The sequence below is a fragment of the Chiroxiphia lanceolata genome, chromosome 8 (genome assembly GCF_009829145.1).
Source record: "Chiroxiphia lanceolata isolate bChiLan1 chromosome 8, bChiLan1.pri, whole genome shotgun sequence".
Lineage (NCBI taxonomy): Eukaryota > Metazoa > Chordata > Aves > Passeriformes > Pipridae > Chiroxiphia > Chiroxiphia lanceolata.
Window position 1 is genome coordinate 22,618,688 of NC_045644.1, and position 27,774 is coordinate 22,646,461.

A 27,774-nucleotide genomic window follows, 5' to 3' on the forward strand; every position below is an offset into this window, starting at 1 on the left:
TGGGTTGTGTAGACACTCTTAACAAATGTGCATTTTTCTGAACGAAGTGCCACTGGCAAGGAAGTATTTTTCCTTTGTTTTGGTTCCTTAGTCTAACTTGCCAAACCAACACTCAAAATATAAGTTTTCATGCTGATAGTAGAAAGAAATGAAGTGTTAATGTCATATCCAAGTATGACTTGAATTTTGGGTACTGTAAGTAACAGGTGAGGAGGTCCCTTTTCCTCTTAGCCATGTAACTTAAAACAGAAAGCATTGTTTGCTGTGATGTGCTAACTCTTCTGCTTTTGCTTATGTTGACTGGAATCTTTTTTCCTGAACAAAGCTGGAGTCAAAGTTAATCTGTATATAAGGAAGGGAGCAATGCAGACAGATGGGAAATATAGGCAACGCTGACTCCACAGATTAAAAACACTTCTGTGATTTGCTAGTGCCCTTGGAAAGAGCACTAGTTCATCCTCTCCACTGAGGTAAGTTTTGCTTACAAGATCACTACCATGTCATTGGTGGCTTGGATGCCCTACTGACTCAGCTTTGCTCTGTACTCATCTCTCCTCTACCCCTGCTAAAACAATACTCTCCCAGGATAAGCAGTATCTTCAAGAGCAGGTACTAATTTACAACAGGAGCAGCTTTCACAGCTGTGGCTTTGTAGGACAGATGTTCAGGGGCATGCAAAGCATTATCCTGATGGGGAGATTCCATTAATCTTGCTCACATGTGTCTAATTTTGCCCAGCCTAAAGCCACTAAAATGCATTATTTCACTCACATGAGTTTCAGATTTTTCAATGCCAAGTCTTCAAAAGGTTTCCAGATTAAAAGCTACTGTAATGTGAATGAAGTATAAATTATAATGAAATATTAAGTCATATAAATCCCTATTAATTTTAATGGAGAACTTCAAAGCAAACCCAGCTCCTCCTCCTCCACCGTGCTTCTTTGTGAGTTATAAAAGTTGTCCCACCGCTGTTGGGTTTTAGATGTGATTTCCTATTTGATCTTTTTACATGACAATGTCTTATCTTTCTCTCATCAGTGGAGCTCTTTGGCAAGGTTTAGGGAAATCTGAACAGTGAAATTGATGTCTGAAAGAATCCTAAATATGCTTATTTTGCAAAGCACTTGTGTACAGCAAAATAGGGACAGATTCCTAAATTCCCATAAATGCTAGGCAGAATCAGCATTCATGTCATAACATCTCCAAGAATTAAGGAGAATATGGGGGTCTGGGAAGGAAGAGGTTCAACTCACAAGTTACCACTATTTTAGTCTTCTAATAACCTTGAAAGTCGCTTCCAGCAGAGAGGAAAATTATCAGAACTGATGCTTCAAATGCAAACAAACAAGCAGAAATGTATTTACTTAATCTAGCAAAGAATCTTTATAAGGTCAACTAATCAATAAATCAAACCAGTAGCAAAAGGCAAATCCAAATTCGATTATCACTTCATGGTTCACCACAAGGTAACAAGGTAATTTTCAGTCAGAGTGGTAGCATGAATTTCAAATGCAGTTGCTATATTAAAAATCACATTGGTTTAAGTACCGATTAACTGGTGATAGGAAAAGTGACATGCTCAAAACAGCTTAAAACTAATTTGTATCAATTAAGCCAAGCCACTGATGTAAGCTAAGCTTCTACCTGATATTAAACCATGGATAATTCAAAGCCACTGACACAGAACTGATCTGGGATAATTTGGAGTGAGAACGAACTGATGGGTTTAAGCTTACAAAATGCTTCAGAGACCTGACATTTTTTAATGTCCTCAATATACTACATGATATACATTATCTTGCTGAAAACGTATTTAACAAGAAAAGATTTGTGGTTTTGCTGACCCAAACTGTAGAGAGCTTCACAGACGTTTATTCTGCTGGTGTGGGTCTTCTGGCTGTCACAGCTTTCTATAGCACTGTAATATTTAGCAGACCTGTGAAAGAGGAATGTTTCTGTAGGAGTCCCTGGGCTCTTAAGAAACTGCCCTTGCCACATAACCAGGCCTGAAACACAAAAAGCTTTTCTTACGAGAACATGCATATGAGAACTGTAACCAAACTGATGAAGATGATTATGTTACCCTCCCAAGTAAAGGGGACTCAAACATCTTTTACAGCTAGATGCAATTACTGAACTTTCATCTGGCATTAGCACAAACCAGGAACAAACTCTGTCCATCTTAACCACTTTAGTGGATTTATATGGTAGTGCCACTGTAGGCACGGCAGCTCCACAGTGCTTACAGTGCTGATGTTGGCTGTGCTGGTCTTGGAGGAACTGAGCTATCAAAATTAATCCATTTACAGTTCTCTTGACCTTTTACTTTGATGCATAATTTTCTTCATTTTTGTAACATGCACTGATCATAGGAAGTTGTGTATGCACAATGACTATGAAGGCTGAAACTCAGTAAAGTGAATGCAAATAGGTTTGCCCAGTCAGCAGTCCTTCTTCTGCCGTAGCTGAACATCCAAATTTCGCAGGTGTTTCAGAAAGCCACGATTGGGTGAAATCCATCGATGCTCTTTCACTGTTTTGATGGCTTCAACTAATGGAAGGTGGTGATTTATCATGAGATATGCCAGGACTAGGGAAGCTGACCTGCTTACTCCAACTGCACAATGTACCAATATTTTAGCTGGTTAAAAAGAAATTAAAAAATTATAACCATGGAAGAGAAGCAGTACAGTGGATGAAGTTTAATTTAAAGGGAAGGCAAAGCCCTTCTGCCTTCTCCAGCTTATTCACAGTAACACGGCAGACATGATATATTTCTTACCCTTCTGACAGATCATATGAACTGCTAACAATTAACTCTAATTTGCCATTGTTACACTCACTTGTGTAAGAAGCGCCATGAGATCCCTACCTGATGTCAGAAACACTGGCAAATCACAGAAAAAAAACCCTGTTGAAGTAATGAAGTTGTTTTGTTGTGAGAAAGAGGAAAATCAGACCCATTGGTTTCAATAGGCTTACTTAGGTGAAGAAGAATGCTAAAATTTGGCCTGAGTGGATGGCACTAACAAAAGAAAAATGCATGGCTAGTACTATTGCATAATAAGGCAATTTGATGCAACTGTAATTGTATTTTGAAGGCAAAACTTGTGATATAGAGACAGCTCCATTAATGCCAGTTTATCATGCTAAGAAATGATCTTTTATGTTAAACAGGTTAATTAGTATTATATTGTACCACTGCCAAGAAGCTCAGTTTCTTGTGCAATTCACTGTAAATCTCCTTGGGTAAAGGTAATTCTTCTCCTTGGGGACACAGCCCTGCAGGCCATGTTCAAACAAGAAGCTCATCTGCAATATCTGAGCCTCCTCATACAGTTGGTGATTGTAGAAATTAGGACTTTTGTTTCTTTATTCATTTGTTCTTATAAGTACAGTTGCTATAAAAGGGTCTCAAAAGAGGGTGTTCATTTTAAATGCATGTTTTTGATTCTCCCTTTTTGAATGAGCCTTTCCTTCCAGATATTCTCCTCTCCTCCCCTCTCTTCCTCTCTCCATCCCAGTCTCTCTCCTCCACTGTTCATTTCTTTTCTCACATAAGCTTTTTGGGACCTAGTCAGAGCTACCTCCAGGTACACAGCACTCCCTCCTCCTGCCACCCACCGTGCAGGTAACCAGCAGCTAGCAGGACGCCATGCAAGTGACTCGTCCACCACTGAGCTTGTGGAGCTGATCTGTTATGAGAGGCTGCCAACTTGCATAAAAATATGACCAACAATAATTTCATACCTCCTGGTGTGTTCAAGGCTTTGTGGATAAATTGTGCTGCGGAGAAAAAGAACTGGCTTATATCAAAGCTTGGCAGGTCTTGGGCTGGTACACCATAATAATGAATGGTCGCTCCATAATAGTCCTGGCCTCCGTGGCTGTAGGCTGTGCCATGGGCAGCATTTAAAACATGGGTCACGCCCATCTTCCACAAAACAAATCTGTTGTGAGCTGTTACTCTAAGGAAAAGACAAACAAATCAAATGGGTGCAGTGACATTCACAGATCAGGAGTAGCACTGTGAGACTGCATTTCCCAAGCTGGAGCATCAGGCTGTGCGTTGCCTCTAAGGGCTAACCTAGAAGCAAGTACCAGCTGAGTCATAATTTTATCTCGGAAATCGTGCTGTCAGCAGTGTAAATGACAGCAATTAGGAAAGCTATGAGTTGTCTAAAGCCGCACCCATGAGGCATACTAACAGACAGAAGGTATGGCAGAGGTGTGTCCATAAAGCTGTACTTACAGGTCTCCTAGAAAGAGATTAGGCCATACTTCATCAACGTGGTTGCAGGAGGGCCGCCCGGTGTTCAGGAGCTGCTCGATTTCTTTAAGAGAGGGGACGTCCCCCGTGCATTCCACAGCGCCTGCAGGTCCCTGGGTGTCCAGCACCTCTGCCCCGGACATGCTGGGAGCCGGGCAGAGACCCCGCTGCCCCGGCTGGAGTCCGGCGCTGGAGCGCTGCCAGCCCCAGTCGGTCACGGGGAGACCGGCGATGGGCTGGAGATGGGCTGGGGCAGGTGCCGGCAGCCAGCCTGTGCCGGCAGCCAGGCCATCCCTGCGCTGCAGCCGCCCCCGGGCCCCCTCCCCAGCGCTGGCCCCTCGCCTCTGCAGTACCCTAACCGGCACAGCCAGTTCAAACAGGTGCAGGGACCAAACTGGGCATTACTGGACCCTTACTAGTTCCAGTCCGCTTCTCAGGGCTCGTCCCCAGAGCCGCACAGCAGCCCTGGTACCGGGCACATCAGGCACATGTGGCAGCAGCCCCCTGCCCGCGGGACACCCCCCGGCACGTGGCTGTGACTGTTCTCAGTCATGTCCTCGACAGAGCATGGGCATTCATTCCAAGCAATTAAAGGCCTGATAAAGGAAAACCAGAAACCTGTCCAGTGCAAATAGAGTGGCAACTGTCTCATTAACAGTTGTCTGCCATTTATTTTGAGGTGCTTAAAAACATAGTTGTGAAAGGGTCAGAAATGCACCAGCGGGTCCTACCAACACGGTCACCAGGACGTTAAACACCAAGCAGATGATTATGTTTTGCCTATTACTGATAATCTAGAGAAATTTATTTCTTGAAGTTAGTGTTTTTTCACCAAGTAAAATTATCTGAGCCTAACTGTACTTCATATTTTTAATATATTCTATTGCAGTCACTTCTTTCATCACTGTGTTAATACAATACACCTGCCATGATACCTCCCTCTGTTGAAAAGAGAACAAAGACCATGAGCATAATGGTTGTCAGGTGAAACTTGTGAGCCACTGAGTTAGTTTATATAGGAAGGTCTGGAGAGCCATAGGTTAGAGACCCATCCTATCAAATTTTAGTATTACTGGGCCCTTTCAAGTACAATGGTGCCTGTGCAGGATGTGTGACTCCTGGCAGGGGGCTGTAAAACTGTCAGTGAGATGGAGCTATAAGGCAAAACAAGTGAAACAGTGATGCTCTTTATCTGTAAGCCTGGCAGTGCACCAGAGGAGGTGACTCAAGAGGAGAAGCTTGCTGCTGATAGTATCCCCTGTGGAAAAAAAGGCAATGAATGAAAAGAGCTCTTGGTCAGGTCTGAGCCACTTTTATTCTACATGCATTTATATACTGTGATAGAGAGAAGGTTTGCTCTAATTTATCAAGAGACATATCATGGAGAGCCATTTCAAACTGGGTATTAGAGTCTGGACTAATTAACTATGCTTAGGAGTACTCAGGGTGAGAGATCACCATAATACAATGCTATAGTTTCCAGCATCAGAGGGCAAAAGTCATCTGCAAGAAGAGGAAAGAAAGTGACTTTGTACAGAATATCCCATGAAGCAGAAATTACTAATATTCTGTGGATTTAGGGAAGAAACTGCTTAAGAGCGTCCTGTTACTTCCCCCGCCATATATGTTCTGACCTAAAAGGTGAAATAAGGGAAACTACAAACAACAGCGCTGCAGTGCTTATTTAGAGGGGGCAGTGGGACAGGCAGTTAGGCTCTGCTGTGAGTGAGGCAATCAGCTGGTCAGATCCAGCAGAGGAGAGGACTGGAAAAATGGTTGAAGTTATACTACAGGCAATAGGTATATACCCTTAATATGTTACCTTGTTTTTCTGTTTTGCTCTTCTTTTTTTCCTTCAGTAAACTAGTGCTTTTTAAGCTGATTGATTTGTGCTCAAGAATGAGGAAAATTAACTGACTGAGGAGGTTAAGTTGTTCAATTTAGTTTACTTTTCTCAGGTTTCTGGGTGGAGACTCAAGGTGAGACTTTACTATGAGGTTTTATTAAATGTGACCCCAGCCCATTTGTTGCCAATCAAGTTCTGCCAGAGGTGACATTCATGTTTAAGTTTATCCCTTTTCAGCTGCAAAACTTTTATTGGCCTCTACTCCAAATGCACTGACTAAGAATTCAAAGTTCATCTGCAGCATGAGAGACGACAAACAGAAAAACGTGAACTCCAGCAAAAATGATCTCCAAGTCCTGAGTGTCTTCAACATTTGTATGGCATGCAGCCATCTGCTTCAAAAGACTGACGTTCCACATCTAACATCTTCTAAACATTTAATAGTCCGCAAGCATGGCTTTGGTAAAGCTGTGTTACTGACCTTTTTTAGCCAGGAGTTGCCTTTGAAAGAGACAGGAGGCAGAGATCTGGCTTTCAGATACATTTGCCTCTCTACATCTGTGCTTTTTTCCAGGTCCTTTTAAACCTACTAAGAATGGATGCAAAAAGCAACAAACTGATATGTGTTCACACTGAATAGAGGCAAATGTAGCTTTCTGTGCAGGAGGTACTTTTCGAGATTCCATGAATTTGGAGGTTCTCTTGGCTGTTGGAACAGTGGGCAGCTCTAAACCAAACATTTGTGTGTAATTACATATGAACAGTAGCTGCTGTCTCAGTTGAAATTAATGCATGATTAATTTCAGAACAAGCAACAGAAGGCATCCTTCTACTTGGACTATGCCTTTGTGATTACTTTGTAGGTAGTACTTGCTGCAATAATCTAAATCAAACATTCCCTGGCTAATAATATATTAGGTAGCAACAGTGTAAACTGCCATGCAGTGCTCTAGTAGCCCGAAGCACGGCATTATTGGGAAAACGCGCAGCGGTTGAGAACAGGAAATTCATGGTAGCTTTTCTATTTCTTCTACTGAAATTAGTGCTATCAGTTCTAACTGATGCCATGCCTGTGACACATTTCCATCTTTCTAATGAAAACAGGGCCAAAATCAGGCCCCTTTCACATATCCCGAAAGAAGAAAGCTTTTACAGAATGGAAGTTCAGCTAGCTAGGGTTCTATAGATGCAGTGTCTCCACCTGCAAAAGACCTTCTCATTTCACTCATCAGCCTGTTTTCAGGATTTGATTTTTGGGATGGCTAACTATTGAAGAAGGATTGAACTATTTGAATTCTGGTACATTTTGGTAAATGCTAAGTGAGACAGTTTTCTGGTGTTCCACAATATTAATGTATTTTTAACATATGAAACAATTTTGTCTGATGATCATAAAGTGTTAATTCTTTTTTTTCTCTTTTTTTTTCTCCTCTAATAAGCTCATTTTGTGTCTTGAAAAATGATTATGATTCACTACTTTGATTAGCCCTTAGGCATTCAATCTATTTTTCTTCCATTACAGAATTAGGAAATTTGAAGATAAAACAGATGCTTGAAAGTTCACACATGACTGACCTAAGTATTCTTCAAATGAAGTAAAGAGATTACAAAGAAATTATAGGGCAGGACCTGATCTGTGCAAAAATGATATTACCAAATCAACACATCCTCCAACCCAGAAAAAAAAAAGAGCATGATTTAGATCAATTAGCACTTCTAGTGAAAGACATTCCCCTTGCCATATTGTATTCTTTGCTGGCTGAGATTTTTCATAAGCAATTCTTTCTCTGTTCAGCTGAGGCCTTTTTTTTTCTGTGTAGGGTCTTAAAATTTGAGACAGATTATTTCAAATTATTAAATGCTAACAGTATTCTTTAATGACAGTTAACCCCCCCCCCCCAAAACATTACATTAACACATCTCATTTTCCTTTGCTATATAATATATTGTAACATGAGCTAGTTGGGAATTTTCAATATAAATTTCTTTTCTTTTATTGTATTAAGTGTCAGCCTGAACATTAAATCAATCTAACTATTGAATTGAATAAATTGTTTTCAATCTAAAAATGCATCAGTGTTATTACACATTTTAAAGACTTTTTTTCCTTGGCAATCCATAGTTGTTTTAAAAAGATCTGTAGCATAGAGTTTGTCACAAATTCTCAAACTGACATGTCAGCATTGGCACTGCCTGTCAAACTTACATCAATGCCTTCATGTCACATGGCATGAAGTGACATAACTCAAAGTGAAGGAATGAGGTTTATTGGAAATTTCTGTTAAATAAAGCACAATCTATTTAGATAATTCACCCTTTTAAAGAACATCAATTGTTAGCAAAGAGAAGTAGTTTTCAGCTTTGAAGTGCAGCAGCTAAGCAGCTATTACACATCTACTTTCATCTAAGAGATACAAGTTTTAAATTATGCTCTTTATTACTTTTCTGTGCAAGCTAATTTGGTAATTTTCAAAATACTTTTTAGGTGATGAAAGTAGACAGAACATAAAAATGCCATCAGCAACAACTTTGGACAGAAACTGACCATCAAATCTTTTTCCAGTGCTGAGGTTCACAGAATCACAGATTCGTTAGGGTTGGAAAGGACCTCTGGAGATCATCCAATCCAACCCCCCTGCCAAGGCAGGGTCACTCAGAGCAGGTTACACAGGAACACGTCCAGGTGGGGTTTGAATGTCTCCAGAGAGATAAGACTCCAACACCTCTCTGGGCAGCTTGTTCCAGTGCTCTGCCACACTCAATGTAAAGTTCTTCCTCATCTTGGAACTTCTTGTGTTTTAGTTTATGACCATTACTCCTTTTCCTGTCGCTGGGCAAATCACTGCTGCAAACCAGCCCAGCACCCTCTGTAGCCAGACATAGGGTGTTCTGCACTGTATATATGTCTGTCTGTCTTATTCACTTTTACTCTGGATGCAACTTTTGGCCAGGGGTTCACTGCATGGAAATCAGTTGCTGGAATAACATATCTTAGAGCCTGTAAACTTCAGATAGTCCTGTATTCATATGCCTGTCTAAATATAGCTTATTTTCCAACCTTGACTTCTGAAGTCTATAGGCTGAATTTGGGAAGTAATTTTTAGTTGGATTGCTGGTCTTGCTACAAACTGTGTAGAGAAAGAGGGTAAGGAAACTTTTGCTTTAATTTTTGTTTCCTTCCTGGAATCTGGTGAGCTGGTAGACTCTTGTGCATGTTTAGATGAAGAAAAAACAAACCACATCACAAAGCCATAGCACTCTGAACAAAGCAGCAGTTTCCTGGCACCTCCCATGAGAAAGCTAAGAATGAGAACCTGAAATGTGAGTTAGCTTCAGGACTGTGCTTCAGACACTGTCATGGTGACCTGTTCCATGATGAGACAGCCCTGCAGCCTGCTACAGTTATTTTTGCAGCAATTTTTAATTTCAGTTTGTGCTTATTTTGACATTTTTAGCTTATATGAGTTGTTCAGATACAAGCAAATGCAGCAATGTATTGTAAATTTTACCAACTCAGGACCTGGAAGTGTACAAAAAGTTGTGATTGACTGGCAGTTGGTAAAGAAAATTTCACATCAAAAAGAGAAAGAAGGGGAACATTGTGAGGACTGAAATCACACTTGATTCCTACATTGTTTGCAGAGGCTGCTAAACTGGCAAAGAAAGTGGAACATTCCCTCCAACTTAAGCAAGTTATTCTGGGAAACCACATCATTTAAAAAAATAAAAGTGGGACAGAACAGACTGCTTAAAGATATGCACCTTAGAACCAGTATCAGGGCATGTGGAAAAAAGCAGTTCTCACAGCTTGTTTCTGATCTGAATATCCAGTATATAGCCAATTACAACTGAGATTGTACAACAGTGGGTATTTGCATTAGATTGCTTGATGACGACAACTTGATGCAGTCTTGAAGCACTTTGAAATGCAAAATTTCCTTGTTTCACTACAGCAGCATATAAGCATTGTGAAAGATCTTTTTTTTTTTCATTTAGAATGAAGATCACAAGGCCACATTCTCTGAAAAGGCTAATGTCATTAACTTAATGGAGCTACACTGGCACCTGCTTTTGACTTCTACTGAAGCTACAACTTACTTAGACTTGTCTTGGACCTCATACTTATTACATCATCAACAAAGCAAATTTCAGTGTTCTGCAAACTGCAGCAAAGGGCTGGCTGCTACCAGAGTCAGTTGATACACAAAATAAATTTATTTCTGGACCAATTTGTTTCTAATTTGTCTGTCTCCTTCTGTCCTCTCCATTTGTATTACTTATAGGTTATGGAACTCCCAAAATTACAGTACCTTGCTGGAGCTCTAAGTCATCTGTGCTGTTCACATCTGTGCTGCAGATCACTGTGGATAAATAACTGAGTCCTGTCAGCCAGCTGCAGTTTTATTTTTTTCCTACAGGCATCAGAAAAGAAGAATGCTGCAACTGAAATGTTTTGCAATGATTGATATGAGGATTGATATGAGGATTGACAGGGCGAGGCTCCTGTAAATTTTCTCTGCTATTGTGTCCTGACACATGCCTTTAGATGAAGGATGGGGATATTTTTCATTACTGCACTGGTGGCTTTTTAAATTATGTCAGGATAACTCTATGTTTTTACTCTCAAAAAAAAAAAAAAAAAATCCTGTTTAGTGTCTTTCTCACATCCAGGCTGTACTAAGTTCCCAATGATGAAGAGAAAGATCATATGGGAAAAACATATGCTATGGTATCTTCCAGGAGAACAACTCCCTTAGCCTGGTCTAAGCATGCGCAAGACACCCTTGCGTCTCCCTTCAGCTGGTCTCTGTGGGGACTACAGATTACTTATTTTTTTTGTCTTACGAGGTCTAAACAACACGCTGCCGACCACGCACAGACCTCCATCCTCCCGCACAGCTCCGGGCCCCTCCCAGCGAGGCCGCGGCCCGTCCCGCCCCTTCCGCCGCCGCCGCCCGGCGCCGCCGCCGCCGCTTCCGGGCGGTGATGGGGGGTGGCGGTGGCCGCCGCCGCCGCCGCCGGGGACAGCGAGGGCGAGGGCGCGGAGGAGCCGCCGCGCCGGGTGCGGGAGCTGCGGGAGCTGCGGCACCGCCACTCAGCGGCAGGTGAGGCGGGGGAGCGCCGGGGCCGCCCCGCGGGTGGGAGCCCGTCGGGGCCGCGGGCGCTGCCCCCGCTACGGCGTGTGCGCGCCCCGGGGCTGCGGGAGGGAAGGGCTGCACCGCTGCAGGGGCGGTGCTGCAGGAGATCAGCTTCGCCTACCGCGGGAGGGGCACCAGCCTCCTGTGCTGTGTGCCCGCATTGAAATCCGCTCGGCCGTGATTGCAGGCCGGTCCCGGGCGCATCGCCGGGGTCTGACCGCCCGCCGGGCGCTCCGGGCCGGCCCGTGAGGGACCAGCCTGCGGGTGGGGGGATGTCCTGCGGTGCTCGGGATGAAGTGTTCAGTGCCCGGTCGCCTCGGTTTCCGTCTGAACTTTGTAAGCCGCAGTAGGAGACGGAGTGTGAGGGTGATGAGGGCAGGGGCGGGACCGGCGGGGATGCCGAGCGTCGCCGGGGCACAGCTCGGGGAGGCCGGGCCGTGCGGTTGCTGTGCGGCTCGTTTGGGGGTCTGGGGAACCCCGTGGGGTCTGATTCCAGTGTCAGCCTGCGCAGCAAACAGATCGTTCCTGGACACGATGCTTTGTGTCAGTCAGTCAGATAACCAAACAGTTGGACCGGGTTCGAAACAGATACTCAGCGGTCTTACCTTTTTTTTTTTTCTGTAAAATTGGTGGGGTTTCTGAGGCCGAAGTGTTTAGCTCTGCGTAAAAATGCTTTTGATTGTGAAGGATTAGAATATAAAAAAGGACGCATGGAAAAGTGCTGTTACTGGTTTTCATGTGTGCTGTTCAAGTTTCAGGATTAAATGGAGGGTTCTGCCTTTGAGGGGCAGGTTTTCTGAGAGTTTAAGGCTTGAGCATTCTCAGAAAGTTGAGACTGCAGGAAATGTTACCCACTCAGTCTCTTAAATCTATGTTGCTGATGTATTAGGTGGCCTCAGACCAGTCACTTGGTCATTGCTGATTGCTATTTAGAAAAAAACAACCAAATCCCAAATCTTCATTTGCGAAGCCTAGCCATGCCGATTTAAAAAAACCCAAGAACTTCAAAAGGGTTAATTTTTTTCGGCTCTGTAAGTTAATGGAAGAAGCGGCAAATGACAAGTAGTTTTAATGTTCACATATTTATTGGTTTGTGAGAAGTTGAAGTCTCATGGCTTTGTATTTGAGGCTTCAGTTTGCAAAATTATTTTTATAAAAATGCAACATGCATTCTGTGTTGTAAGATGACTTGATGGAAGATTCCACTTGGTCAGGTCTGCTCTGTGTCCACAGAGGTCCCTTGTGCAGCTGGACACGAAGCCTGTGCCACCTCCACAGAGCAGCTGATCATGCTGTGCTCTGGAGTGGCAAGAGCTGACGACAGTTTCTGGCATTTAAGTGCCCCTCGTGTTTGATAGGGGATGCCTCTTGCTGGATATCAGAGGTAACGAAATTCTTGTGGTCTTGTTCTTCCTTTTGCTTTCTATGATACAGAAAAAAGGTAGAATTAACCTGCAGGATTAGCACGAAGTGATTTTTATACTAAGTGGAAGGAATTTCTTTGCGAAGTTTTGTAAATTTTTGTTGTGTTAGCGCTGCTTAGATGTGAAGGAAATGTTTTGTAGATTAGTTAAGTGCAAGAATTTTAAATTATTTTGTTTGGTGTTCTGTGAGATCTTTTTACTGGCTGATTGGGGTGTTATTTTGGTAGAATACAATTAAAAACACAGCTTGGCCTGGGATTTGCAATCTTTCTGGTTCAGTGCTATCACTTTTCTTTGTACAGAGCTCAGTTTTACAGCCTGCTATGCTGGTTGAGATCCAGTAACCATATTACATTATGTATGTTTGTTTGGTAATTGCATACCTTTTAAAAGCTTTTTATTTCTTATTTACTTTAATGCATCTAAAATGAGGAAGGCTACTAGATTTTCACTAGACTAGAAAGATGAGGTGGTAAATAATCACTGGAGAGTAAGATCGAACAGCTTCAGATATTGTTCTAGTATTCATTTGGATGGAGAGATTGTTCATGTCTCTATTTCAATTCTGAGATGAGGGTGTGGGATGAAAAGGGGGAAGACAAACCTGAGGTGTGTTACTACTAAGTTGTGTGGCAATAAAGAGCAGCCAACATTCTGTTACAAGATGGATATTCTATTTCTTGAAGCTGGAGCCAAAGTACTTGACACCTGATATTTAGCATGTGAAATGTTCAAGAGCTTGTACAAATATTAATGAAATACTGTGAATTACATCCTATGATAAGTGGTGGAGTACTTGATCAGTTGTTTAAAAATCACTTGTGTGTGCCTTGAATTATGTCAGTAGGATAAAAAATGTTTTGTTAGGTGGTTGGTAGATTAGGAGTTGAGCTGCTCTTAGTGTTCGCTTGAGTGTAATACAACCTGTTTGGCTCAATGAGGTGTAAAAATAAGGGAGCAATATGCATGCTGTTCAGTTTGCTGCAATATGTAACTGCACTTAGTGGTTCTTAAGACAAATATGTTTGCCTTTCAGGACTTTCTGTAATAGCTGCTATCAGTCTTGCATGGAGGTGTCCCAACGGAAAGACTGCTAAGCGTCTAGAGCTAATATTTGATCCACATGCTACACTTCCACAAATATTTCTCGAAAAGCTCATCTTCCTTGATGGCTTGAAACTCGAGACTAAACTAGTGTTACTTTAAGAGATTTCTTATCTTGCATTCAGTTTCAATTAGTGACTTTGAGTACAGTTAAGCTACTGCTGATAATCTCATGTATGATAGCAAAGGTCTTAGCGCTATGCATGAAGGCAAGTTTTACAGGAATATTTCTGTATTTGAAATCATTGAATTCTTACTTCATGAGACTACCCAATTTTTTGGTCTCATGGTTGGTATTGTGCTGTGTTCGATCGATTTTATATATAGTATGGTAAGCATTGTATTTAAAAACTCTTGAAAAATCATGTATTGTTTTTGCAAGTGTTGTTTTTATCCTTTTGTTTATAAGATACTGTACTATATCTGGTGGCATTTAGAAGGTAGTGATTAAGTCACTGTGTGCTATATGGCAGTGAAATCTTTGGTGCTATTTGCTTTAAATAAGCACTGAAGAATTCAGAGTTTCCAGGAAGAGCAGGTGACAGGCTTCTGATGTAAGTCAGCAGAGTATCCAAGACTTTTGCTGCATAACAAGGCAGTGCTGTGTGTTCTTTTTGCAGCAGAGCATTACTAAGTTGGTATGTGACAGTAGCCTTACTATTGCGGGCTGGCTCAGCACATGTTTTTGTGTATAGCTTTTTTGTGCTGGGGAACAAGGCCTCAAACATGGGTCTTGCTCACATTGCAAAACAGCTTTGGCACAGAGTAACTTTTCCCCTGAGGTGTGAGATGTGCTCCTGGGCCAGCAGACGCAGCAAAGGAGGGGCTGAGTTGGAATTGCCTATGTTCAAACTTCAGCTTGAAACCTTCCACTAAGAGATGTAGGTTAAATCACTTGAAATCTGATATTCTTCAGCATCCTTCCTAAAATTCCTCTCAGGGATGGTGGGAATTGAACCTAAGGGAAAAAAAATCAAGAGACATGTCAAGAAGGCTCTTCCAGGTACATGAGGGCAGGTGGTGAAACAGTAAATGGTGCTGGTAGAGTTTTGCATGTGTGTCTGGAATAAACAAAACCAGTCAGTATTCTGCTAACTGCTGTGGACATAACTAGGATCATGTTTAACCCCTCAGCTATGATTCTGGTGTAATCAGGTTTTGTTTCTGTAACAAGTTTGCAGCCTAATGTTAGTGTGATATTAATGCTACTTTTCCTTGGCTAGAGTAGTGATAAGCAGATTCAACTTTCCACATTTTTACCTCAATATATTGTCTCAAAGTCTGTAAGCTAGGAAAATTAGGGACTTACTGGTGGACTGGCAGTAATTCAATAAAGGGAAACATGACAGAATCATGGATAATCATTTTGAGAGACGTTAATTTTCCATATTTAAATATACACCTATACTTTGTACACTCAGTCTCTCAGAGGCATCTAATTTCTTAAAATGCCCTAACCAAATTGTAGGAATGTTCATAGCTCATAAAGTAACATTTTTCTTTTAAAAAAGTAAATCCTTATACACATGCAGTTCTTATTCAGCTGTGTTCATGCTGTTAATTGAAAGGTTGGGGAAGGAAAATGGGACACATGATACATACTGTTGATGAGCTTGCTAAGCGTAAGTCACAGTACCAGGAAAGTAATCAAGTAGCAGGATACAGACATTGCTGCAATGTCAGGTGAAAAGTATATTTTGCCCTCTGACACTTAAGTCTGTGCTTGCTTTGTGTTATGCATGTTATTCATCAGTAAATAATGTTATCCTATATTTGGCTTCAGCAATAATACCAGTAATGTGGAAGGCAAGGTAGTTGCCAGTGCTGTTTTCTTTCAGAAGACAGGTACAGTTATCCAGGGGACTTAGTCCCTTCCGCCACATTAGTCTGGTGTAACAGCCTGGTGGTGTTGTAAATGTTATGTAGCATTCTTCAGCTTTAAAAATGAACAGCAGCAATTGGACACAGGGATACGTATTGTATTCCAGGTGCTAAGATTAAAGTGTAAAAAGCACTTCCCCTAATAAAGTATGGAAGTGGCACTAATTGAGTAGTCTGAAGGGGAAGGCAGTTTCAGTGTTCAACGAAATGGCCTTGTCATCAAAACTGAACTTTACTGTTGCTGTTGAGATGAAATTAGCTACAAGCTGTGTGTTTAAATTTGTATTTTTTGTTGATTTCTTTGTCTGTTCCAGTTGGTTAAAGGTCTTGTCCTTGACAGGGTTTAAAAATAGGAGCTGTTCCTATCAGCTGCATCTTGAGGTTAATGTAGACTTTCTCTCACATCCAGCTCATAGTGACCTTTGATGAGTATGCTCATTGTGCATTTGGAAGGATTTTATTCTGGCAGTGTCAGATGAAGAAAGACAAAGCTGCTGTTAGGCTACTTGGCTTGTGACAAATGAACAGAATTCTCTTAGGTTAGGGAGAGTTTCCTCCTTTTGTCCTCAGAAGTTGCTTTGGTTAGAAGACAAATCAGTAAGTTGAGTGTATTTGTAGTGAGTCTACGTTCACTGCTTTTAGAAAAGTTATGATGATTACTATATTATAAAAAACACTGTGATTAACAACTTTTTTTTAAGTATTTAATCTGTGTTTCTGAGTAAGGAAAGTTGGAAGTTCAGATAAGCAACTCAAGTTTGTTTGTTTTTACTGGATGTTTTGGATTTAGTATAAGAATAATGTTGATAACACACTGATGTTCTAGTTGTTGTGAAGTGGTGCTGACCCTAAGTCAAGGAATTTTTGGTTTCCCCTGCTCTGCCAGGTAAGCAGTTGTAGTGTGCATCACTTGTCTTTCTTGGGTGTTGTCTCTCTTTGTTATTTTCATCTTTCACTATATTTTACTTGATTATTAAACTGTTTGTGGGCAAATGGCTGCATGGCACTTAGTTGCCACCATGGGTTAAAACAGCAACCGTGAAGTAAGATAAAAATATGTAATCCAAAAAAGGTCAATTAACAGATTATTAATTGAAAATTAAATGTAATCATTTCTTAGCTGCGTGAGCAAAGTAATTGTTACACTTGTTTTGAGCCAGACTTTCAAAAATAGTAAGATAATGTAAAAATGAGAACATACCCTTTTATATGGTGAAGGATACGTATGGTATATCCAGATATTCTGGTAGGTTTTTTATGGATTTTTGGCAACTATTTAAATCAAAGTGTTAAAACTTATATACATATTGACTGTATACAGAGTTTTGAGAAATTAAAGCTATGAATCAAGTACATGTTGTTAATATACAATCAACTCCTGAGAGAATATCCTGAGAAGTATCACACCCTTGATTATTTTAGAAGGGCAAGTTTGATTTGTGTGCTCGTTTTTCTTCTAAAATATTACTTTTGCACTGCTGGGAAATTCCATTAGACAAATTGAATCTTCTCCGATGCAGTATAAAATAGTTCATGGTTCTGTTAGATGAAAGCCAGAAGAAAAAGTTGCATCCAATAATTATATTAAGAGCAAAATAGGTACTATACCTCCTTAAAAAGAGAAGTGAAAAGGAAAGAGCTTTTGTTTTCGAGAGAGCTGTGCCTCTGAAAAAGATATAGAACTGTGCTGAATATTCATTATGGGTTTGAGTACCAGTTTACTATATACAGAAGCTAAATAATAGATTAAATACACTGTTTCTTTGCTTTCATTCCAAAAGCCTTGAATGATGCATGTGACACTAGTGTATTGTACTCTCTTGTATTTTCTGAGATTTGGTTGGCATGATTGAAGCATTCTAGTTAATTAGGCTGTTTTTTCGAGTACAAAAGAGCTGTGAAATTGTAGCTGTTTCTTAGATGGTAGCTGTGCATGAGCCACCAAATATAAATTATGCACAAATCCATTCTGTACTGCTGTGGGTCTTAAATATTGCATAAACTTTTCAGTACTTTTACTTCACTGGTAGCCTTTCAAAGTTTGTAATGTATTCCATGTAATGTCCTGTAGTTAACTTTTTTCTGGTTGTTGTTCTGGTGACTCGTCACCATCATGTGACTAAAATGTTGCTGAGCTGTCTCTCCTTCCTTCAACCATTATTCTGTAGTCAGGAACACAATTACTGAGAAGTCTGTATAAAGAGAATACATCTCTTCAGTTTTGGTGTGTTACTATGTTATCTACTAGCACATCACTTTTAAAGATGCTTTAAAATCAAAGCAAATGCATAATTTCTCGTAATGTTATTTTTGAAAGCTGATATTTTAAAGGATTCACAATACAGTAAGCGTCTAAATTACTGAGATCAAACAAATATAGAAATATGATGATTGTACCATCAACATACAACTAAGATACTTCAGGTCAATATTATTGTAGATATCTAGGTTTACTTGGAAGCGAGTGGAGGGAAAATGTCGTGCCACCAAAGCGTCAGTATATATTTTAAAACAGTGGAATATGTTGGACCAGTAATGTGTTATTTCAGCTATAATTCAGTTTTGCGTGGTTGCTGGCTCTACTTTCTTGCATAGTTGATGAACTGCAAACAGTGGAAAAGACTAATGATTGAGCTGGTATTCAAAGAGAGTAGTATCTGGTTTTCATTGCCTATTGTAATTTATAATTTTGTTTAAATAAATCTGAGATGGTTAAAGTATACTAGATATGTATAGGAAATATTCTTTTTCTTCTAAGCTTTAAATTTCTACTTAGGAGCAAAGGAGATAATCCTAATTTAGTTTTGCTTGAATAAAAAAAATTTTCAAAGCATTTCTGTATTACCTAAGAAATTGTGTCTGGTTTTTAGCTATCTCTTATAGAAAAAGTCTTGGGCTAATTAAGCATCTAAAATTGCACAAAAGACACTGGCATTTCCGTAATCTTTGATAAACATTCTGGTCTTGTCTCCTTCTTGGGTGTCAGCAGGTCAGTTTGATTGGTGGATAAAGGAGGACCATGGCAGGCAATAACCAGCTTTGCATTCGACGTTGGACTACCAAGAATGTGGCCAAGTGGCTGAAGGAAGAAGGTTTCTGTGAATACGTGGATGTTCTGTGCAATAGACATAGGCTAGATGGAATCACACTGCTGACACTTACTGAGTATGATTTACGATCCCCTCCGCTGGAAATCAAGGTCCTGGGGGATATCAAGAGACTAATGCTGTCCATCCGCAAACTGCAGAAGCAACATCTTGACGTCCTGGAGGAGCTGGGTTACAACAGTGACAGTCACACTGGCACAGTGTGCCCAGCTGGTTCACTGCAGGGTACAGATTGGTTTTGTAATGGTGAAGTACCTCGGGACTATGATGGACTAATGACTGACCTGAATGGTGATCAGTACCAGTATGCAAACGGAAAGAACAAACATGCCACACGGAGACTGGACCCCGAGTACTGGAAGACAGTTTTAAGTTGTGTGTATGTTTTCATAGTGTTTGGCTTTACGTCATTCGTTATGGTTATAGTGCATGAGCGAGTACCTGACATGCAAACATATCCACCTCTACCAGACATATTTCTAGACAGGTAAGAAATTTTCTTTTAAAACAAAATAGTAACTTCATGGTTAAAATATAGGCTGTCTTTTCTTTGTTTTCGAAGTTTCATTTGCTCTAGAAGACACCTCTGCAAAATACTAATTAGAGTGTAGTAAATCATTCTGGTAAGATTGAAATGCCCCTCAGTTGGATGCAGAGATTTAGTCTTAGGAGAAAATAAATTGAGCTGTTATTCTACCGAGTTTCTATTTAGTTTAAATCTTTAGCTCATCACAACACAGGAATTAATTCATCCATCCTCACTTTCTAGTAAAAAGGATGGTGGTCAGCTGGCATAGATAGGCAGCCATATGCATTTTCTGAAATCCAGTTGCTGCTATGAAGCTTAACATGTAGAAAATGTAGAAATATAGAAAATGTAGAAATATAGAAAATGTAGAAATATAGAAAATGTAGAAATATAGAAAATGTAGAAATATAGAAAATGTAGAAATATAGAAAATGTAGAAATATAGAAAATGTAGAAATATAGAAAATGTAGAAATATAGAAAATGTAGAAATATAGAAAATGTAGAAATATAGAAAATGTAGAAATATAGAAAATGTAGAAATATAGAAAATGTAGAAATATAGAAAATGTAGAAATATAGAAAATGTAGAAATATAGAAAATGTAGAAATATAGAAAATGTAGAAATATAGAAAATGTAGAAATATAGAAAATGTAGAAATATAGAAAATGTAGAAATATAGAAAATGTAGAAATATAGAAAATGTAGAAAAACTGTTGATTAAGGAATATTTTGTTCTGCCAATGAGCAAGGAATTGAAAGGGAATGATGTTGATACTGCATTTTTGCTGTCTCCCCACTGTCAGCTTGTTGAAGATGGTCTAGGGGAACTCTGAAGCAGAATGAATAAACCAACATCTGTTTTAACCATAGGGTATCTGTGTACTAAACCACTGTTGTGACTTATGCAGTGCCTGCTCGGTTTTTTAAACAAAAAATATTATACTTCAGGCAAAAAGGCACACAATAGCAAAGGTCAAATTCGAGTCATTGCCTACAGATTATTGAATTAAAGGATAAATGCTCCCTTTGAGGAAGTGCACTTGCACTATAGAGAACTTAACTGCCTAGAGAGTTTTAAAAGGCAAGCTAAACTGTTTAAAAGTTCAGTCTTTTTGATCTACTTATTCCTGCCAGTAATTTCCATTTTCATTAATGACTTTCAAGAAGTCAGTAGGAGTCTAATCTTTTGACTAAATGTGCAGAATCCCCCCTAAATTTATATATAACTCAGCAAGGATGTACCACATCCAGCAGAGTCAAAGAGAGGAGAGAGAACAGGAGCTATTTTGTTCCCAGGGTGCTACCACGGTATTCAGTGGGCAGGAGGATGGGGAGGTCAGAAAGCAGCAGCTCACAAAACAATGAGAGAGGATTACTACAGAGCTCATATTTGAGCAGCGCTTTGCTACTCTTTTGTATCAGGGGGAGCACAAAACTATGAGCAGCAGCCTCTCTTGAAATCTGTTGATCTGTATTTTGGTGATTGCAGAGTAGAAATTTTTACTAGTGCCATGTGTGTACAGAAAAGACTTGAAAATTGTTTTCAAAATTTCATTGATAATCACTACATGCAGACCTTCTAGCTTTCCTTGTCAAAAGATTTATTTGCCCTGACACTTTTCTGTGCAGTTTTGCTTCATTACAAGTATTTAGGATTTTAGGCTTTGCAGCATTTCATGAATTGTGTTGACATGACATTCTTACAAGCATAAGCAGCATAATTGACATGATGCAAGTTTGTGTCAGAATGAAAAAGGTTGTTGGGAAACAATGGAACACATCCTGTCAGTAAATCACATATGTAAATTAAGAGAGCATACTAGAGATTTTCTCTGACTTAGTGAATTCTGTGTAAATGTCTACGGGAAATACATTATTAGAAAGGAGGCAATGTAATTAAAAATATTTCAAATTCTATTTCATTCAGTCTAACAAAAGAATTTTTGGCTGTAATTTATACTATTGTCAGATGAATGCAAATTAGTTTTGAGGATAGAACTTTATATGCCCTTATTTTCAATACTGAGACTAGGAAAAAAATTAAGCCTTTGTATAAACTTTCTTGCTTTGTCCATTTTTTTAGCGTCCCTAGGATACCATGGGCTTTTGCTATGACTGAAGTATGTGGAGTAATTCTTTGCTACATTTGGCTGTTGGTTCTTCTGCTTCACAAACACAGGTAGAGTATATAAAATCCAAATTAACTGGTACTTTGATTCAGAGGGAGAACTGTAACAAGAATTTACAATGATTTTTTAAGAGTATCCATTCAGTAAAAATCTTGTCAGCTCCTAGTATGTCCCTATTAAAATGGATTAGGGAGGATTGAATCAAGAATGATGACTTGTGAATCTTTCAAAGGAGTAATCTGAATTTGCTTTTCTACCATATTTATAAGTTATTTCCTTCAGAAGATATATATTTTTTTTCCACAGAGTTGTCAGTCTGTACTCTCCTACTGTAACAGTTTTGTCTGTAAGAAAATCCTACAAGAATGAATTTCCACAGTTTGCTTTCACTGAGAGTAGAAAACGCTTTTGTGTGCATGCATATTTTAAGTTAAATTTTTACTGGTTTATTGATTTTTGTCAATTTGGCAACAAAAGGTATGAGTGCCAAAGCTTTTGGTACTTTTTGATGAGAGTAAGCTTGCTACAGTGACTCACTGTCACGTGTAACCATATCTTGACAATACTACTTAATTTAAAAAAGAAATGCTGTAAAACTTGCAGCAGTGATGAAGGGACATCATGGGATTAAGTTGGGGTGAGGTGAAATGTTTTTATCATAACTTTCCTGGTTCCAGTTCTTGTGTACTTTTCCCAGATCCATACTCCTGCGCAGGCTGTGCAGCCTCATGGGGACAGTGTTCTTACTACGTTGCATTACAATGTTTGTTACCTCACTCTCGGTGCCAGGCCAGCACTTGCAGTGTACTGGAAAGGTAAAAACTTAATCATATCTAACTTTTTTTTTTTTTAAAAAGGAAACACAATTTAAAGCATTTTAAGATTGTTGTGACTATAGTGTTAGATGTGTGTTTTTTAAGAACAACGTTTCTCTCCTGTTTCCTTCCATGCCCCTGCATTAATTACCATACACAGGCAAGCATCCTTAGGGGTCTTAGAAGCACTTGCCACTTCGGAGAGGATACAGTTAGTTGGGGAAGGGTGTTCAGAATATTTCACAGTTTAAACCAGAGAGAATACACCAAAGTGTGCACTTAAGATACTGACTTCATGAAGAAAGGCTGAAAGGGGAGTAATCGCTTCTTTGTCTTGTTGAATGCATGGTTTTGAAAAAGACCCCAACAAACTGTTATTATTTCACCCCTTCTCATAAGGGATATTCCACAGAACATTGGATTTTATGGTTTCATCCTAACTTTTAGTTAGGAGAGGTTCGAGCTGAACAAATTGGAAGCTTGACAGTAGGGAAGCTGAATACATTCAAAAAAAGTTGGCAGACTGTGGGTAAATCACTTGCAACAAAGTACTTGCTCTAAATTCCAGTATTCATCAGAGGTATGATGAATACAATTAGTAATTGTAGTTACTAATGTGACTCAGTGCCACAGCACATCCAAAGATGTGCTAACCTGCACTTTAATAAAAGACACAACGTGATAAATGGTATTAAACATACGTAGTGCGATACAAGTAACTTTAAGGACATACTGTTTGGGCAGTGGGATTGCAACTCAGTAAAGGTTAATGTCACTGTTTTTTAGTTGTATGGCAATGTTTGGGCAAAACTCCAGCGGGCATTTGCAATATGGAGTGGCTTTGGAATGACTCTGACTGGAGTACACACCTGTGGAGACTATATGTTCAGTGGGCACACTGTCGTCCTGACCATGCTCAACTTCTTTGTCACAGAATGTAAGTACAGAGTGTCAATACTCAAATGTCCTTAAGTATTAAGAATACATACTGCTTGCTGTCGGCCAGGGGTGTGAGAGTGTAAATATTTAAATGTCCTGAAGTATTAAAGAGTGTCTGTTCCTTGACTTCCTCAAAAATTTCAGAGTGTAACATTTAAGCAAACAAATACAAATTCAGATTCCTGTGCTCTTTCTCAGGTTTGTGACAGCGAACTTGCAGACAGGAAAGGAACACCGTCACCTGGATTAATGAGGGGATTGAATAGGGCACTTGAATTAATGTGTGAGCCAAGAAATGACAAAGGCTTTCTGGCTTGCTGCTGGGAGAGTGCTGGGGAAGATACTTAAAGTTGTCTGTTGCCATACACTTCCCTGGGTATCTGCCACTGACCTCTGTCAGCCAAAATACCTGGCTAGGGGGCCATATGTTTGGTATCATCTGTAAAGCCCAAATACCAAGCCTCAAAATGTGTGAGAATATATGAAACAATGGTGCTCTTCTGTAAATACCAAGTGTGACTTGATACATAATATAGCAAGAAAAGATAATTAGTTTGAGTTCACCTATGATGGAATGATTGCAACAACAGTAATGTATGTTTCGTTACATTTTCCCCCTTACAACATAGAAAATGACTGATTTTCATTAAAACAAGTTGTTTGAACAAAGGATTTTGCTTTGCAGTATCCTAAACCATTTTAGGATGCTCTATTAATCCAGAAATGCATTTGTAAATGAAGTCATGAAGTCATAGACATATATAACTTGTGTGGTTGTTTTGGTTGGATTTACAGGACCTCTCTACAGTATTTCCAAATAAAGACAGTCATTTCATGACATTTTTAGATGAAAAATCTCTTTGAAAATGTCATGTCCAGGTCTGGATTTTGTAGTGACTCAGATTTTTGAGACATTCAAAGTTAATAATTTTCTGTTTTCTCCTAGATACGCCAAGGAGCTGGAACTTCTTGCACACCTTGTCCTGGGTCCTGAATCTCTTTGGAATCTTCTTCATTTTGGCTGCACATGAACATTATTCTATAGACGTATTCATTGCCTTTTACATCACTACAAGACTCTTTTTGTATTACCATACGTTGGCTAATACTAGAGCGTATCAACAGAGCAGGAGAGCAAGGATCTGGTTTCCAATGTTTTCTTTTTTTGAATGCAATGTTAATGGTACTGTTCCCAATGAGTACTGCTGGCCCTTTTCAAAACCTGCCATACTGAAAAGATTGATTGGCTGAAGACTACGTGGGTCAGTTCAGATTTTTATGAAGCATTATGACTAAGATCCTACAGGGCTAGCTGGGGGGGCGGAAGACAAATAACATTTTTCACTCCATGATCTCCTCCTCCTTGCCTTGTTTCTTAGATTCTTAGCCATAAAATGGGGTTCCCATACTTCACAGGGATGTGCTTTGTTTTCTTTCTGTGAAAATAGAAAACAATGCAGGGACGGGTACAGGCTATCAATGAACCATGACTATAAACCGGAATACTTTTACCTTAGTAAGGTTCTCTGTGAATGTTTGTGAAGTTTAACCTAAATATGTACTTGTGTTGAATATAATACACCCTTTACAGGTCCAAATAATCTCTGTTACCTGAATGGCAGCCTTTAGATATACTGACTAAAAAATTAGAACTTTATGAAGTCTTTGACAAAGCAGTATAGTTTCTTGCTGAAAGGGTCTCTTAACTGTTAAATAACAAGTCTTAAAGTGTAATTAACAGTATAAATGGTCTGCATACAGGTTGCCAAAAACGAAAGTCTGCCTTGTGGCTATGCAGTGATGATATTTTTTTTTTAATAAGAATTTATTTAGTCTATCAGTTGTCTATATGGTTGTTCTATCACTTGAAAGTTTTCTCTTTTGTGTTTAAATGAGTTAAAAGTAAATGGAACAGCCACTGAAAGTAAAGATAACTTAGCTTTAGTGAGTTTAAAGCCACAAAGTAACTTTTGTGTGGTTTTAATTGCTTTATCTCCAAACCTGTGCATGCTTTTCAGGAACAGCTCTTTCACATTGGAAAAACAGAACAATTGTCTTTGTGTATCTTACTGTCCCATAAGCGGATGGGAAAATGCATGTAGTAACTCTTTTGGGAAAAGTAATAATAGTGAGTGTTGGATATAGTGCTCATATTGATGTATGTTTTAGCACTCTGGTGTCAACAATATGGTGAATATCTCTAGATATATATATATGCACAGTATATTTGTTTATATATATAAACACACAGTATATGTTTTTCTAACAAATATGAAAAGAGACTGGTTCTTAAATTAAGTTGCTCATTTACTATCCTGAAAGAGAAAAGTACCAAGGTTTGCTTGTTAAAGAAAACAAACCACAACCCACAACAAAACATCCTCCAAACCCTCAAACCAACACTCCAAGTCTGTAATGCATAAGCAAGGACACACAGCTGGTGATCTGTTACGCAGTGGATTGTAAGGGGACAATACTAATGTTGGCTGTTGAGCTGTAGGCTGTTGAAATCAGATTTATGCTAAATGAAAACTGATAGGTACAAGGTACAGATCATAAAAGTGGTATAGACCATTTAATTTGATTATTGCAATTTCAGAATAGGTGATATGTGCAAAAGGTGGTGTAAGTCAGCTTTAGTTCAGTTCCAGCTTGGTACAAGCTGACTTAATGAGTGCAACGTACTTGTGTGTGCGTGGAAATGAATTCACTTGGAATTTGCCCGACAGTTTTGTATTTGGAGGTTTGTAACCTACTGAGGGCTGCTCCTTGCTGTATTGTGTTCCTTTTATAAACCTCGATTGTACTAACTTGGCTATCTTACAGTCTTCATAGTATATTACTTTTGTAAATTACTTTAGCTCCTGTTCCACAGAGGAATTGTGCATCTTGAAGTACCTCTGCCAACTGTATTGAGCACATGTACATTGTACTATTCTGCAGACTTTTATATTTGTAACATTCCAATTTTCTACCAAAATTGCAGGTTTAATACTATATTGTTCAATCTGCCATAGCCTGGTGGCTCTTGCCATCCAAATTGGGGGAGTATGCTTACACTTAAGAAAAAAGGAGAAAATATTTTGAAATATTTAAATACTTGTCATTTGCTGTTCTTAACTTTCTGATTTCAGAAAGGCAATTTGAACATTCCTCTTGAGACTTTATAATGAAAGAGCTCTATTTGTTAATTTATTTGCCTTTGCAATGCACACACAGTTATGAATGCTATTTTTCTAAACTCTAGGAAACATCTGTTCTCAGAATGTGCAGGATTGTATCCTGACTTATATGGAGAGGTATGCAATTAAATTTGCAAAGCTGTTGATTCTGAAAATAACCATCTGAGTGCTAATTGGCATAACTGTGTCTAAACTGAAAAATTATTTTGCAACTTAGACATGCACGAGAATTTTCAAGTACAGCCCAGTGTAGCAATGTTTACATAAAGTAAAGCTATCATTTCAATACTACTTTTTTAAAAAGTGAAGTTCATATACTTTGAAACGTAAGGATTCTCTCTTTGTTCTAATTTAATTTTTCAAAGTCTGTTAAGTAAATTATGTTTTAAATCAGCATTGTCTATCATTGTTTTTTAAAGGACGCTTACTCTGTTGTGCTGTTTCCCTTGATCCTAAATATCTGAGTCCAAGATAAGTAGCATAAAGAGGTTGGTTTGTTAGTATTGGAGTGGGCTAAAATGTTGTCAGGATAATTGTTCTCTGTTATTTTGGAAACTCATTGTCTGTCTATAAACATGCAAGAGGAAGGCTTGAAATAGATAGAAGACAGAAAAATCTGGTCTCGCATGCAAAAGAACACACGTTATTCTGTAAAGTTGATAATGTCAGCTTTATTGTTAATTAGATGGAAACAAGCTTAAAATTTTGTACCTCCTTTTGAAAGAGTCAGTGTTTTAAAAGCATTTTGCTGCTTCTGCTGCTGACAAGCACTTTTAAGTAAGAACAGCAGAGCATCACTGGGCCTGGGATTTATTGCTGAGCATGTTCGTGGTTGTCCTTCTCCCTTATGTTCACACACCAGTCTTTTTGCTGTTGTTTAACCTGTTGCACCTGTTTTGTGCTAAGTTGTCTTCTGTGGTCTGTGTGAGCACCTACATAATCTGAATTCAGAGTAATGAATTAATTATTGTGTAATGTCAGAAAGTGTGTTAACAACGTCAGTCTAGGACTACAAAGTGCACAAACTAATCAAGTACAAAAGGCTTAAGTTAGTAACCAGACATAAAAGAGAAGGGGAAGGTGACTTTTTTTTCCCTAGCTTAGCAAATGTAGTAATATTTGTAACTTGGCAATAGTCTTGAGCTCTTCCTCATTATTACTTCTGGGCTATGTATGCACATGCCTGAAAGTGATACACACAGAGGCACTCCCCCGATCCTTTTCCTTTCTTTTGTTCTACCTTATGGTACAGTTTCTTATAATGGCTTTCCTAAAACTTTTGCCTCTAGTTTTTCATTTCTCAAAGATTCCTTAGGTGGGGAAAAAAACCCCCTAAAAATAAATAAAAATTTAGAAAACTTAAATTAAAAAATAAAAAAATTATAACATTTCAAAATTACAAAAAT

The 27,774-nt window shown here is 39.2% G+C and overlaps 2 protein-coding genes across 10 annotated transcripts; one reads left to right on the forward strand and one right to left on the reverse strand.

Annotated features, from left to right (window-relative positions):
- Positions 1-1,740: 1,740 nt before the first annotated feature.
- On the reverse strand, positions 1,741-4,441 carry LOC116790257 (dual specificity protein phosphatase 13-like). Its single transcript, XM_032695046.1, has 3 exons — positions 4,253-4,441; positions 3,751-3,968; positions 1,741-2,641 (listed from the first exon to the last, which is right to left on the reverse strand). The coding sequence occupies exons 1-3, from the start codon at positions 4,411-4,413 to the stop codon at positions 2,442-2,444; spliced, it is 579 nt and encodes a 192-aa protein (XP_032550937.1). The 5' UTR covers positions 4,414-4,441; the 3' UTR covers positions 1,741-2,441.
- A 6,685-nt stretch (positions 4,442-11,126) lies between these two features.
- On the forward strand, positions 11,127-26,761 carry SAMD8 (sterile alpha motif domain containing 8). 9 transcript variants are annotated; one of them, XM_032694828.1, is made up of 7 exons: positions 11,462-11,590; positions 16,454-16,549; positions 18,650-19,257; positions 21,387-21,482; positions 22,130-22,247; positions 23,034-23,184; positions 24,133-26,761. In XM_032694828.1, exons 3-7 carry the CDS (start codon positions 18,683-18,685, stop codon positions 24,435-24,437), a joined length of 1,245 nt encoding a protein of 414 aa, XP_032550719.1. In that variant the 5' UTR covers positions 11,462-11,590; positions 16,454-16,549; positions 18,650-18,682; the 3' UTR covers positions 24,438-26,761. The 9 variants fall into 9 exon arrangements, with proteins under 9 accessions (XP_032550720.1, XP_032550724.1, XP_032550719.1 ...); XM_032694830.1 differs by lacking the exon at positions 11,462-11,590 and adding an exon at positions 11,707-12,638 and having other exon boundaries at positions 18,653-19,257; XM_032694825.1 differs by lacking the exon at positions 11,462-11,590 and adding an exon at positions 11,708-12,638.
- Positions 26,762-27,774: the final 1,013 nt, after the last annotated feature.